Source organism: Urocampus carinirostris, chromosome 2, assembly GCF_059441175.1.
Source record: "Urocampus carinirostris isolate Australia breed hairy pipefish chromosome 2, RoL_Ucar_1.0, whole genome shotgun sequence".
Lineage (NCBI taxonomy): Eukaryota > Metazoa > Chordata > Actinopteri > Syngnathiformes > Syngnathidae > Urocampus > Urocampus carinirostris.
Window position 1 is genome coordinate 42,784,565 of NC_142350.1, and position 12,169 is coordinate 42,796,733.

Genomic DNA, 12,169 nt, shown 5'->3' on the forward strand with positions numbered 1-12,169 from the left:
GCAGAATTTGGCGGCACAGCGGCTGACTGGTTAGCACATCTAACTCACAGTTTAGAGTTCCCGGGTTGAGTTCCAGCTACCAGTTTTATCTTCGCAAAAATAGCATGCCATTCTTCAGTAACTTCATCCATATCAGTATGTGACGGCAGATTACTATATTGTCTTTATATCTGCCGTAAAATCCAGACTATAGAGCGCACCTGATTATAAGCCGCACGCACCAGATTTTACGGACATTATTGGTTTTGTCCTTGCACAAGCCGCATCCGTATATAAGCCGCATGCACAGTCAAAATTTCATCCCAAACCTGACATTAGGTGCCGCAATTGTAACTGCAAATACAGTACACAACCCATCCACCACAATCAGCAACATGAACAGAAAATGATACCGGTAGTTAGAATTTAATGCAAACCTTTAAAGTCCAGGTCCCGTTGAAAGTAATCCAACGGAAAAAATGTATATTTCCAAAGTTAAGGGTGGGAAAAATATATATCCACTATTGTCCGCTGCAACAACAAAGAGATTTAACTCAGCTTTACCCACTTCCCGTCAGCCCACGTTTGCTCCGCCCCTTCTTTTTGATCCGCTCGTAGAAAACATATCACAATAAGACTCGAAAATACATACATTACAAAAATATACAGTTGCAAATACATATTATACATGGTTACACATATTTACAAAGAAAGACGGTACACCGAGAGAGTTTTCAAAGCTTTAATAATAATAATAATATAACTTTCATCCCAAACCGTGCCTGTGAAAGGTACCACCACGCTACTCCTAACACGCTTGCAACGCGCACAGCGTAGCTGTTAAGAAAAGCCGTACCGCAATTGCGAAATTCACGGTAAACCGTCCTCGTCTCTCTCTCCTCATAACTGTCGCCATCAAGGGCGTCCTCCTCATAATCGGAATGAACCTCTGGCCTCGGTCATATGGACAATTCGAACATAAACTAAACTGTACGGACTCTGATAATAGCTGGACCATCACGAATATCAAACTTGTGAGCACTTACCTTTGACTCTCTGCTCTGTAACCAGTTATTGAAAAGGATGTCAAACGATGCACAGATTTCGTTCGAGAATGTGTCCTGTCGAACTGTAGGATCTGGAGCCTTATCCAGATTGGCAAGATACTCCAAAATACTGTCACTGAAATGGCACAGAGCTGGAAAAAAAAGGCAATTATCAAAGAAACAAATTTAGAGAAGCATTTTTTAGAAGATGGAACTTGTTGAAGTAACTCTTGAGTTTCTAACTACAGGGAAGAACATTTTATATTACTTTTGTATCAATAATTTAGGAAAAAAATATCGTACCAGATGCGAAGACCCACTTCATGTTATCTTGTTTGGTCAGGCTCAACATAGGCAACATGGTCCCAAGAATAGCATTAAGGAAAGGCACCATGCCAAAAACTAAATAAGAAAAAAAAAGTGGGAGTACAACATTAGTAAAAACTAGACAATTCCTACAGCAATCGTGAAAGTTGGGGCTGGGCTCAGCCAGACCTTAAACATATCAGTAACCACGAAAACAAAAAGCAAATGGTATGACAAGAAGAACAATTAGTAAAATGCTCAAGTAATCGATGGAAGAACTAAAGCAATTTTGCTCATTTGGTCGTTGTGCAAACAAGCAACAGAACCATGGAGAGTCACTTTTAAATTTAACCTATAATGGACTTTTTAGGATTTAGTACATGTATCTGAACAAATGTTGCTTTAATATGTAAGGCATTTGAAATGAACAAGGATGGTCAAATTATATAGTCTACAATACTAATACGAAAATGCTTAAATGTATAGTTCACTTCAGCAGGGACATGCAATAGTTCACCTACCATTGGAGTCAGAGAGGTTGGCTAAGGTTTGGACTACAAAAAAGTGAGGCAGGACTCCTGGTTGAAACTTGCCCAGTATTTCCTCCATTATATCATTGATGTGTTTGTTGCCCACAGCGACCAGAATCTTACTGGCTGCTTGCTGCCACTCCAGGACAACCTCCTTTGTGAGAAAGCTAAATTAAACAAATATTCAAATTCTTCCGGAAAAAAAAAAACTGAAAAAACAAATCTGACATCCATCACCTTTGATCGTGTCATCTCATCTGAAGCCAGAGAGATGATGCTCTTGATCCTAGGGAAAGAAATTGTGTCTATCCGGCAGCCGACAATCAGCTCAATAATTTGAAGAATCACAACTCGATGACTCACTACCAACTGGAGCAAGAGAAGGAGAGGCAGAAAAAAAACTTAAGTAAAAGTAGAAATTAACAACTAAGACATGTTTTTCTTCAAACATTTCAACAAACATTACCTATCCATGGTACAGTAGATAATATGCTTTTCAATCATTTTGTAATGTGGCTACACAATTGTAACCTGATGTTGATTCAACTGTCATGTGCCAGACAAACACTAAAATTTTTTGTGTTATTTTTTTTTCATACTCACTGTTATTTCCGGGCTATACGCCGCAACTTGTCACACAATTTCAACCCTGCGGCTTATGCAGAGATCCAGCTAATGTGTACATTTTTTCTATCGGCCGCAATGGGTGCTCGAAAAGAACAGGTCAGAGTGAAACAGGTGGTGTCGAAGATGCAAGTCAATAAACACCATAAAAGAAGTTTAACGTACGGTAGCAAAACAAGCATAGACTAACTCTGATGATGGAAAATGCAACAAGAAAAGCTTATGATGTGGCTTTCAAGTTAAAAGAAATCGAGCTGAATGATAGAGAAGGAAACTGCGCTGCTGTATGCAAATTTCAAATTGATATATAGACAGTAAGACACTGGAATTGGCAGCGGGGAAGAACAGAAGAAATATATTTAAAAAAAAAAGCTTTCAGGAGTAAAAAAAGCAGGTGGCCCGAACTGGAACATTCTCATGGTTCAACCTGGAAACATGTGGCTTATTTGTGTACAAAATGGTTTTGCCTTTAAAAATGTATTGGGTGCCGTTTATAGTCCAGAAATTACAGAAGTAATCCGTGTAGCATGATATATTTGTCATCTGGGGCACATTACTGACATTTGATGTCCAATAAAACCAATCAAGTATCAAAATTTGGAAACATTGTGGGGGAGATTTCTCACACTGCCACCGTTGAGGATCTGCCCTTATCCCCGACAACTTTATCAAAGTGTCTTTGAGCAAATCAATTATCAGCATTTGCTGCTAGTGGGACCTGGAAGTACTTTGATTGGTATGTGAATGGGTGAATATGTCACACAACTATTCCTACAATTGAACTATTGCTAACATCCACAGATTTTAATCTCCTTTGCAGTGCATTTTTACCATTTTATTTAATAAACTTTATCCAGAAATTACTTATGATTTGATGATGATGCCAACCTTTGGTCGCTGTTCTGAAGTTTTTAAGAGCTTTGAAAAACTGTCTAAAAATACATGAAGTTGGGTAAATCAACTGCATTGTTCTATTTGTAGTCATCCAAACATTAAGAATTAAAAGCACTGGATGTGATTTAGCTTTATTGATGTAAAGAGAATTATAACTGCCCTCTCCCTAATAAACCTTTAGAAAAATGAGGGTGGCAGGTTACAGTTGTGTGTTTTTCCATTTAGATAGTGTTCTTTTTCTAAAGGTTATCTGAAAATGAAGACCTGTGCAGTGTGTTCCTGACCTTTGGATGTTTCAGCAGGTAGTCCTGACACATAGCAAGGACTCTGTCTGGTTGCTCATTTCCCAGAGTCAGCATTGACTTCCTGACTTGAGCCTGGACATCGAAGTCTTTGTCATTGGCCGCATCGAGCAAAGCCAGGGTCACCTCTGGTGTGAAATGCGATACAACATAATCGCAAATGTTGTTGCCATGTAACAATACAGAAAAAAAAAACAAAAGGGACCATATTTTCCACACTATAAGGCTCACCAGTTTATGAGGCACATCCCAAAAAATGAGTCTTGTGATAATTGTTTTCATATATAAAGGCGCACCGGATTATAACGTGCATGAAATTAAAACTACAGTAAGGGTTGGGCTGCACTAAACGTAGGTAAGTGCACTATTTGTGCATTAATTGATCAATCAAAATGTGTCACCGATTACAATTGCAGGAATATATCGCTGATCAAAATTGCAAATATTGGATGCAACAGGAGTCAAACCCTGAGAGCGCCAGATCCTATTTACTACACTACTAAGGATACAGACGACACACCAAAGGCATTTTTTTGTCATTATAACACCATTTTTAGTCACAGTACCATGTTCTCAATGTTATTATTTGTCCTGGCCATGAGAATATTGTCAGACAAGAAACCAGTCAGACGTATAGAAAAAGTTGGGGATCACTGAAATACAGTATTGTATCGTCGACTCAAAGTCTTATCGATTTTCCTACGGCATCTATATCCGTATTGGCTTGGTGGTGAGGATTCGGTGCTCTTACCATCGCTATCTGCGTTTGATCCTTTAACATTTAACCTGTTATGCTCATTTACCCCATGTCCCTGGGCCATAGAGAGCTGTAGAATTGCCATGTAATTAGTTTTATCTCATTATCACATTATTTTTAGTCACAGTACCGAATACAAATGTTAGAGAAATTAGAAAAATATGGTCATCGCATACCAAAAAAGCCCCACCGTGTAATATTTGCCTACTAAAAGGCACTGTGTTGTCTGGTATGAGCAATAGCCAGTGATACAGAGCACAGAGTGCCAGACAAACACGGCGTCGACTTAAGTGGGGAATCCACGGTGAAATACGAATTTCTCAACAAATGTTTTTTGTTTACGTTTTTGTTTTCCCAAAATTTAACATTGTTATTACAGTTTATCTATTTTTACCTAGTATTCAGATCAATGTTTTTTTTTTACTGGATAAAGCTTCATAAATCTTACACACTGTCCCTTTGAATTAAGGTACGCATACTGAGGAAAGTCATGCCATTTTAATTTGTATAGCCCTTAATCACAAGAAGTCTCAAGGGGCTGGGTTGTACAGACAATACACAGACATCATTAAAATGAAAATATAATGTAGGTATAACAGAAGATCCTGTTGACATCATTTTTTGAAACACAACACAGCATCACACTGAAGAAAGATTTGCCAAAATGTGAACCTAATCTTATGACATCTACCTCGACTGTGTGATGCTGATTTTTGCATTTTGCAATGTAAAAATTAATCCAATGGTTAGAGATACAAAAGAAAAAAACTCTAAATACTGTATCGAGAACTATTTTGGAAAAATATGCCTGATGCATTCAATTCCAATAAATTTAAGGGAAAAAATACTCACGTTCCACATCAGTCTCCCCCATATTGGATAGACGGATGGTTTCCTGGGCTCAATGACCCGGAGACCTGTAAGAAGTAGACGGCATGTCCTTTGATTAAGAATGATTTAATCTGTAGGTGCATAGTTTATCATTCAAGAGGACATTTGCAATGGCCTTTATTGAATCGTTTCTCCGGCGCCGTCACGAATGGCAGCCACTCCAGCAGCTCCCGTGTTATTTTCGATTGTTCTCAGTTATTTTCGATTGTTCTCAGCTTAGGGATGCTGCTGGAAAAGTGAATTTCCCTTCGGGGATGAATAAAGTATCTATCTATCTATCTATCTATCTATTAAAGAGACAAAATGGATATGGAGTGTTTCGGCAAAGTTTATGTTTGCGAGTTCTCAAGATTGCACAAGCTGAGAAATATCAAAGGTTCCTTCAAAAGGTGGGTGTATATGTTTTCTTATATTTCTTTTTGTAGGTCGCCATTTTAAAGCAGTCTTAGGGGGTCGGTTTCAAAGTGAGTAGATACAGTCAATTGTAACTCGATAGTTTCTTTCAAAGAAACACGCTCCTTCAGGGTTACTGTAATTTGGAGGGTAACGTAAATACATTTCAAATGACGTAACTAGTTACTGTACCTGTCTACGGTTTTTCAGTAATGCAACAACACTGGTCCCCACCAATGCCAAGACCAAATTTACACTCTTGATTAAAACCCCCTTTGCTGCATACCATATGAATAATGAGGACATTTGCAATCGCTTCTAATGAAATCTGCAGAGGTCAAAAACATACATTATGTCAACTTCTAAACAGCTTATCCTCATTAGGGTCACGAGGCGGCCGGAGCGCATCCAAGCTAAAATCGGGCAATGTGCAGAGACAGTCGCAGGGCATACAACCATGCCTGTTTTTGGAATGTGGGAGGAAACCGGAATCCACAGAAAAAAAAACACGCAGGCACGTGAGAAACTTCCACACGCGGAGGCCAGTAGCTGATATTCAGATTCAGATTCAGATCTACTTTATTGTCATTCTAGTACACGTGTATACAGAACGAAATGTCGATACATCTGACCCGCACAGTTTCCTTGAATGTACAGATATAAATAAAAGTTGTATTGTATTATGGCTATGTAAAGTATTTTACCATAGTGCCGATAGTGCAAGAGGAGTAGCTAACCAGATGTGCCAAATGGGCAGTCAGGTTAACAAGTCAGGTAAACAGTAACATTAACACTGTAACAATAACGCTGTAAGTACAATAGTGCAGAGAGCAAATGTGCAAGGAGTGGCAAGCTATAAAGAACTGCCAGTAGTGCAAAAAGTCAGATTAGCAGCCGTTTAGATTTAGGTTAACTATATGTTAGATTGACCATTTAACAGTCTAATGGCCAGGGGGACTAGACTACTGCGGAACCTGGTGGTCCTGCACCGCACACTGCAGTACCTCTTCCCAGAGGCTAGCAGAGTGAACAGTCCATGATGGGGGTGTGAGGGATAGGCAGCGCTTCTGGCCAATGTCCTGAATGGAGGGAAGTGTAGTTCCGATTATTTTCTCTGCTGTCCTCGTTACCCTCCTCAATTAAATTGAACCCGAGACCTCTTTTACTGTGAGGTGGACTGCAAACCAGTCTTGGAACTAACGCGTTACAGGGAACACGTATCTGAAACACATACTTTTCTTGTTAACAAGTACTGTTACAGGTTTTTAATATAAAAGTTAACGCTGCTGTCGTTACTACATGGTGCTTTACAGCATTGTTTGAGTTACTTGTGTTATCCAGATCGTGAGTTGCAGTGTCCTCTGACTACTGTATCGCTCACATTGTCAAATACTGTACAACGCTGGATCCAGGAGACACACGCCCACCCTACCTAGCACACATTTGTTTACAAATAGAAACCATTTCTCATCACGGAAATATTGTCATTAGTTTACTTTTTTCGAGAAAAAAAGGAAACAACATTAAAGTTAAATGTACGATGTGTTCTGAGGTCTGGTTTCCAAAACAGCAATAGTATTCCCATGAAACACCTTTAGGAAGAACGACCCAGAACAAAGCTGGTAACCGAGTCTTATGGTATGTCCAACCCGACAACCATGAAGACTGTGCATCTTTACCTAAGCAACAAGAGCTGTAGCTTGATTTTGAATTCCATATCATTTTCTAACTGTATTTGAGGAGCTTGTATTTTTTTCATTTGTTTAAAAGTACATTGTGTAATCTATGACTGCAAACATGGCGGCAACTACAAAGTATGGATTACGGCAAGTAAATTAAATAAAATTTCCTAATCTATAAATATCTATAAAAATGAACGATGGTATGATAATTCTGCAGCACGGTGGTTGGGTGGTTAGCGAAAAGCCTCACAATGCGGAGGTACAGGGTTCAATTCCAGCTACCGCGGCCTCCCTGTGCGGAGTTTGCATGTTCTCCCTGTACCTGTGTTGGTTTCCTCCCACATTCCAAATACATGCGGGTTAATTGGCTAATCCAAATTGTCCCTAGGTGTGATTGAGAAAGGGAGATGGCCTTGCACACTGCCCGAAGTCAGCTGGGATAGGCTCCAGAACCCCCGCAACCCAGTGAGGATAAGCGGCATAGAAGATGGATGGATGGTATGATAGTTCATGTTTTTTGCCTGTTATTCAAAACAATGGGTTTGTTTTTACGGAATGCATGTTGTTTTGTACCACTAAGAGGAACTAAATATTATACACTGTCCCTTTAATGTTATGCCCTAATGGTTATTTAGACCAGCAGTTGTGTGATGCTGACTGCTATCTTAAGTTAAGTTCAGATGGGCAAAATAATACTTTTTCCATTGCTATATTTTGTTTCTGGCCTGAAATAAATTGGCATTTGACTTTGAAACATATCTTAACGGAGTTCAGTGATGCTCCTGATGCAAGTGCATGTCACGTTATGAATATTATATCTGGCTATTTGCATGCATCTAATGCTATTGATGACTAGGCCTGTCAATATTCCTAAAAACATTTACTGTATTTTATCGCTGTCCCTCTTTAATCAAAACAATAATTTCTCGGAAATTAGAGGAGGTCTTCTGTTCAAAAGTTCAGTACTTAGTAATTAGTTACTTTTTGGTGTCAATAGCCAGGTGGGTAACTAAGTTTCTTTTCAAAAAGGTACCTAGTAACTTTAACTTGTTACATGTTTTATGTAACGCGCCCAACACGGCCAGGCAGCCACCATGAATGAAAAAGGACGAAAGTACATAACTGTCAACTTTTCCCTGTATTGTATAAGTTTTATGGTCATTATAAATTGTGCACGCCGTATAACACATTTTGAACTGGACTTAAAAAAATAACTCGTTTTATTAACATTATATATGATATAAGGAAACACATGTACAATATAACATGTTAAACTACATAAATAAACATGTTTGAAAAAAAGGGTTTTTTTGTATTTTGTAAGGGAAAATACGACAGTTTGTAAGGGCATGGAGCACACTAAATTTTGGGGACCCATAGATATCTGTTGGGACCCATAGATTTTGAACATGCGAGTCCCAGGGACCCATCACTTTTCAGAGGTAAAATGAACATTGGGAGCAATAGGCTGAGATTGAAAGGTATGAAAGCAGTTCATGGATCATCGTTAAAAGAATACATTGAGCATTTTAGTTTTAAATACTAGCGCCTTATAAGGCGACCTCATACGAATATTCTCAAACCAAACACAATTTACACATTCCTAAATCCACTGTTATCACGAGCAATGCCGAATTCTCCCATTACCAAGGGTGTTACCTTATTCACTATTAGCTTTAACTGCAGCTACGGAAGTGTCACAAAGGTCTTCAACACATTACATCAGACGAATAAACAGAGAAGCCTGGTTATAAGCTTTACTTACAGAGCGTTGAAGAAAAAAAACTATTTTTTGGCAGGGTTGTTCATTTTGGGGGAGTCTGACAGCAAAGGTTGTCGGTTGAGAGCGCGGATGTAAACACGTCCAGTCATGTGCCTTCTGGTCAGCAGGAACAAATCAAAATCAGCGGTGTGACGTCACATAACGCCCACGAATCAGCTTCTTCTTTAGTGGAATGGTTGCAACTACCGGGAAGCGCTACATACCGCCATCTACTGTAGGCGTAACACTACTGTAATACATTTTACTATCTGACATTTCATTTGGGTTTCACCTTCGAGACGTATGACGTTTGTTTGTAAAGCACTTTTCAGGCAACAAATTGCCACTCAAAGTGCTGTATATAAAACTTTTCCAGCTTCGAGCATTACCGGATCACCACAGGATGCGTGCGCATTGTTGAACCACACAGCAGGAGTAGCAGTACAAGTATAAATGGAACGAGAGAAAATGTGGACGTTGACTTTTAGAGTTGATATTTACAAAAACAAAATGTCCAGCTGTTGGAGGTACCGATGTACAAATAATAATAATAATAAGAAGAAGAATGATCATGATAATAGTAATAATACGCACTCGCAAGGTCGCTGTCCGAGGACTATACAACAACATTAAAACAAGACTCAAAGAAGCAAATATTAAATACCAAATAAAAACAAAGAATTTTTTTTAAAAAGGGGGCAGTATGTGGGGCAGATAATTCTAGATAGACAAGTCTGAAGAGGTAGGTTTTAGGTCCGGATTTGAAGGTGGACAGGGTGTCAGAATTCTGGAGGTCAGGTGGTTATGAGTTCCAGAGCTAAGGGGGCAGAGCGGCTGAAAGCTCAGCACCCCATGGATGGCACAACTACTGGTGCTTGCTTGTAGATCTCATCTCATTTGCTACACCGCTTATCCTCAGTAGGGTCGCGGGGGTGCTGGAGCCCATCCCTGCAATCATCGGGCAGTGGTCAGGGGACACCCTGAACTGGTTGCCAGCCAATTGCAGGGCACACGGGGACAGACAACTCACTCGCTCATTCATACCTAGGGACAATTTGGACCGGCCAATTCACCTGAAATGCATGTTTTTGGAATGTGGGAGGACACCGGAGTGCCCGGAGGAAACCCACGCAAGCACGGGGAGAACATACAAACTCCGCACAGGATGTCTGGAGCTGGATTTGAACCCACGCAGGAGGTTCCCAAGACATGAACTGTGCCGCACATGCGCTAACCACTGCGCCGCTATGCTGCTGCTTGTAGATCTTTTATTATAATTATTATTATTATTTTAACATTTATGATAACATTATTAGTAATATATCTTTGATAATAATATAAAATCATATTTTTAATAATGATTATCATTGATTATCATTATTATCATTGATCACCATCACCAACAAAAACGATGTATTTAAGGAGGGTACACGCCAAGGAAAGTCCATTCCATCCATTATCTGCACTGCTTATCCTCAGTAGGGGTCAAGGGGGCGCTGGATCCCATCCCAGCTATCTTCGGGCAGTGGGCACGGGACACCCTGAACTGTTTGCCAGCCATTCGCAGGGCACACAGAGGCAGACATCTCACCTGCTCATTCACACATAGGAACAATTTAAGCCGGCCAATTAACCTGACGTGCATGTTTTTGGAATGTGCAACGAAACTGGAGTGCCTGGAAGAAACCCAAATAAGCACGGGGAGAACATGCAAACTCCACGCAGGAGATTCAATCTCATGACGTCAGAACTGTGCCGCGGACGCGATAACCACTCAGCCGCCCTGCCGCCCCGCCAAGGAAAGTAAATTCTTCTAAAGTCTAACTTATGTGCAAACTAAGGCACTGTAAATATTGTAATCAATGATGCACACAATTGCTGATGAGGTCTGATCGCCGATTCAGTAACAAAATAGCAAGCGGTAAAATATATTCGAACATGAGCTTGTGTTGGCTGCAACGCACGCTCATCCATGGTACAAACAGACTCACTAACAGAGCCGAACTTTTGCGCCAGTCACCTCCCTCCACTCTGCCGTTGCAAACATAAACATAAGTATTTCAAAAGAACCAGACAATACAATATAAACTAGTCATCCGAGCCACCTTTTTCGTATATATCGTAGATTTACCTGCTGGCATAAAAAGGTATTTTACTCGTTACTAACACGATTTTGACTGGCATTATATACAAAGCGAAAAAGTCACACGTATAAGCTCCACAAAGCGGCTCGCACGATCAAAAGATCAAAAGAACTGTTTTCTGTGTTGTGTTTGACTTAAATTACTATAATAAAGTTGATATTTTGCTGCTTGCACATACTTTGTGCTTATTTGAGATGTACATGCAGTATATCACCTTTTCTTATACCGTAAATGGTTATGGGGCGGCAGTAGCTCAGGAGGTAGAGCGCTCGTCTTGGGATCAAGGGATCCCAGTTCGAATCCGTGTTACATGTCGAAGTGTCCTTGGGTAAGACACTGAACCCCTAATACCCCCAATAAGCAGGTTAGCGCCTTACATGGCTGCAAGGCCGCTATTGGGAAATGTGGAGCACATTGTAAAGCGATTTGGGAAGTCATTGACTTGAAAAGCGCTATATAAATGCAGATCATTTCATTTAATTTCATTTTATTTTAAATGCAAACTACAAGTTCAAACTAATGTCAGGAACTTTAAGCGAAAGAATATAGTTCAGTCTGATGCCAAGAAACCATAAGATCAAGGTGTGAACAGGGGTTGGGGGAATCTTTCTATTAGTTCCACTGGTGGTAAGAAAAAATTAAACTTTGATCATTAAAAAAAAAAAATGATTTGAATAATCCAAAATACATGAACTATGATATAAGCATTTCTTTTTTAAATACTCCTAGGTCAAAAATGTGTATTTATTGTACATAACATGAGGTTCATCTGGAGGGAGCTGACATGCCGTCTTGCTGCTGCGGGGTCCCCGACAACTGTTTTTTCTTTCTTTTTCCCTCCCCATTATTTTTCCTTTTT

At 39.7% G+C, this 12,169-nt stretch overlaps 1 protein-coding gene across 3 annotated transcripts in view; it reads right to left on the reverse strand.

The window, feature by feature from the left end:
• Nucleotides 1-9,287, reverse strand: part of mroh1 (maestro heat-like repeat family member 1) — a 51,241-nt gene extending 41,954 nt beyond the window's left edge. For 2 of the 3 annotated variants that reach the window (XM_088326568.1, XM_088326565.1), the window contains exons 1-7: nt 9,170-9,287; nt 5,291-5,361; nt 3,664-3,809; nt 2,099-2,230; nt 1,853-2,015; nt 1,329-1,427; nt 1,026-1,177 (exon numbers count right to left, since the gene is read on the reverse strand). In XM_088326568.1, the coding sequence (XP_088182694.1) occupies nt 1,026-1,177; nt 1,329-1,427; nt 1,853-2,015; nt 2,099-2,230; nt 3,664-3,809; nt 5,291-5,312 (714 nt within the window). In that variant the 5' untranslated portion in view covers nt 5,313-5,361; nt 9,170-9,287. The remainder of the gene's footprint in view (nt 1-1,025; nt 1,178-1,328; nt 1,428-1,852; nt 2,016-2,098; nt 2,231-3,663; nt 3,810-5,290; nt 5,362-9,169) is intronic. The other variant, XM_088326567.1, reaches the window with a different exon arrangement.
• Nucleotides 9,288-12,169: the final 2,882 nt, after the last annotated feature.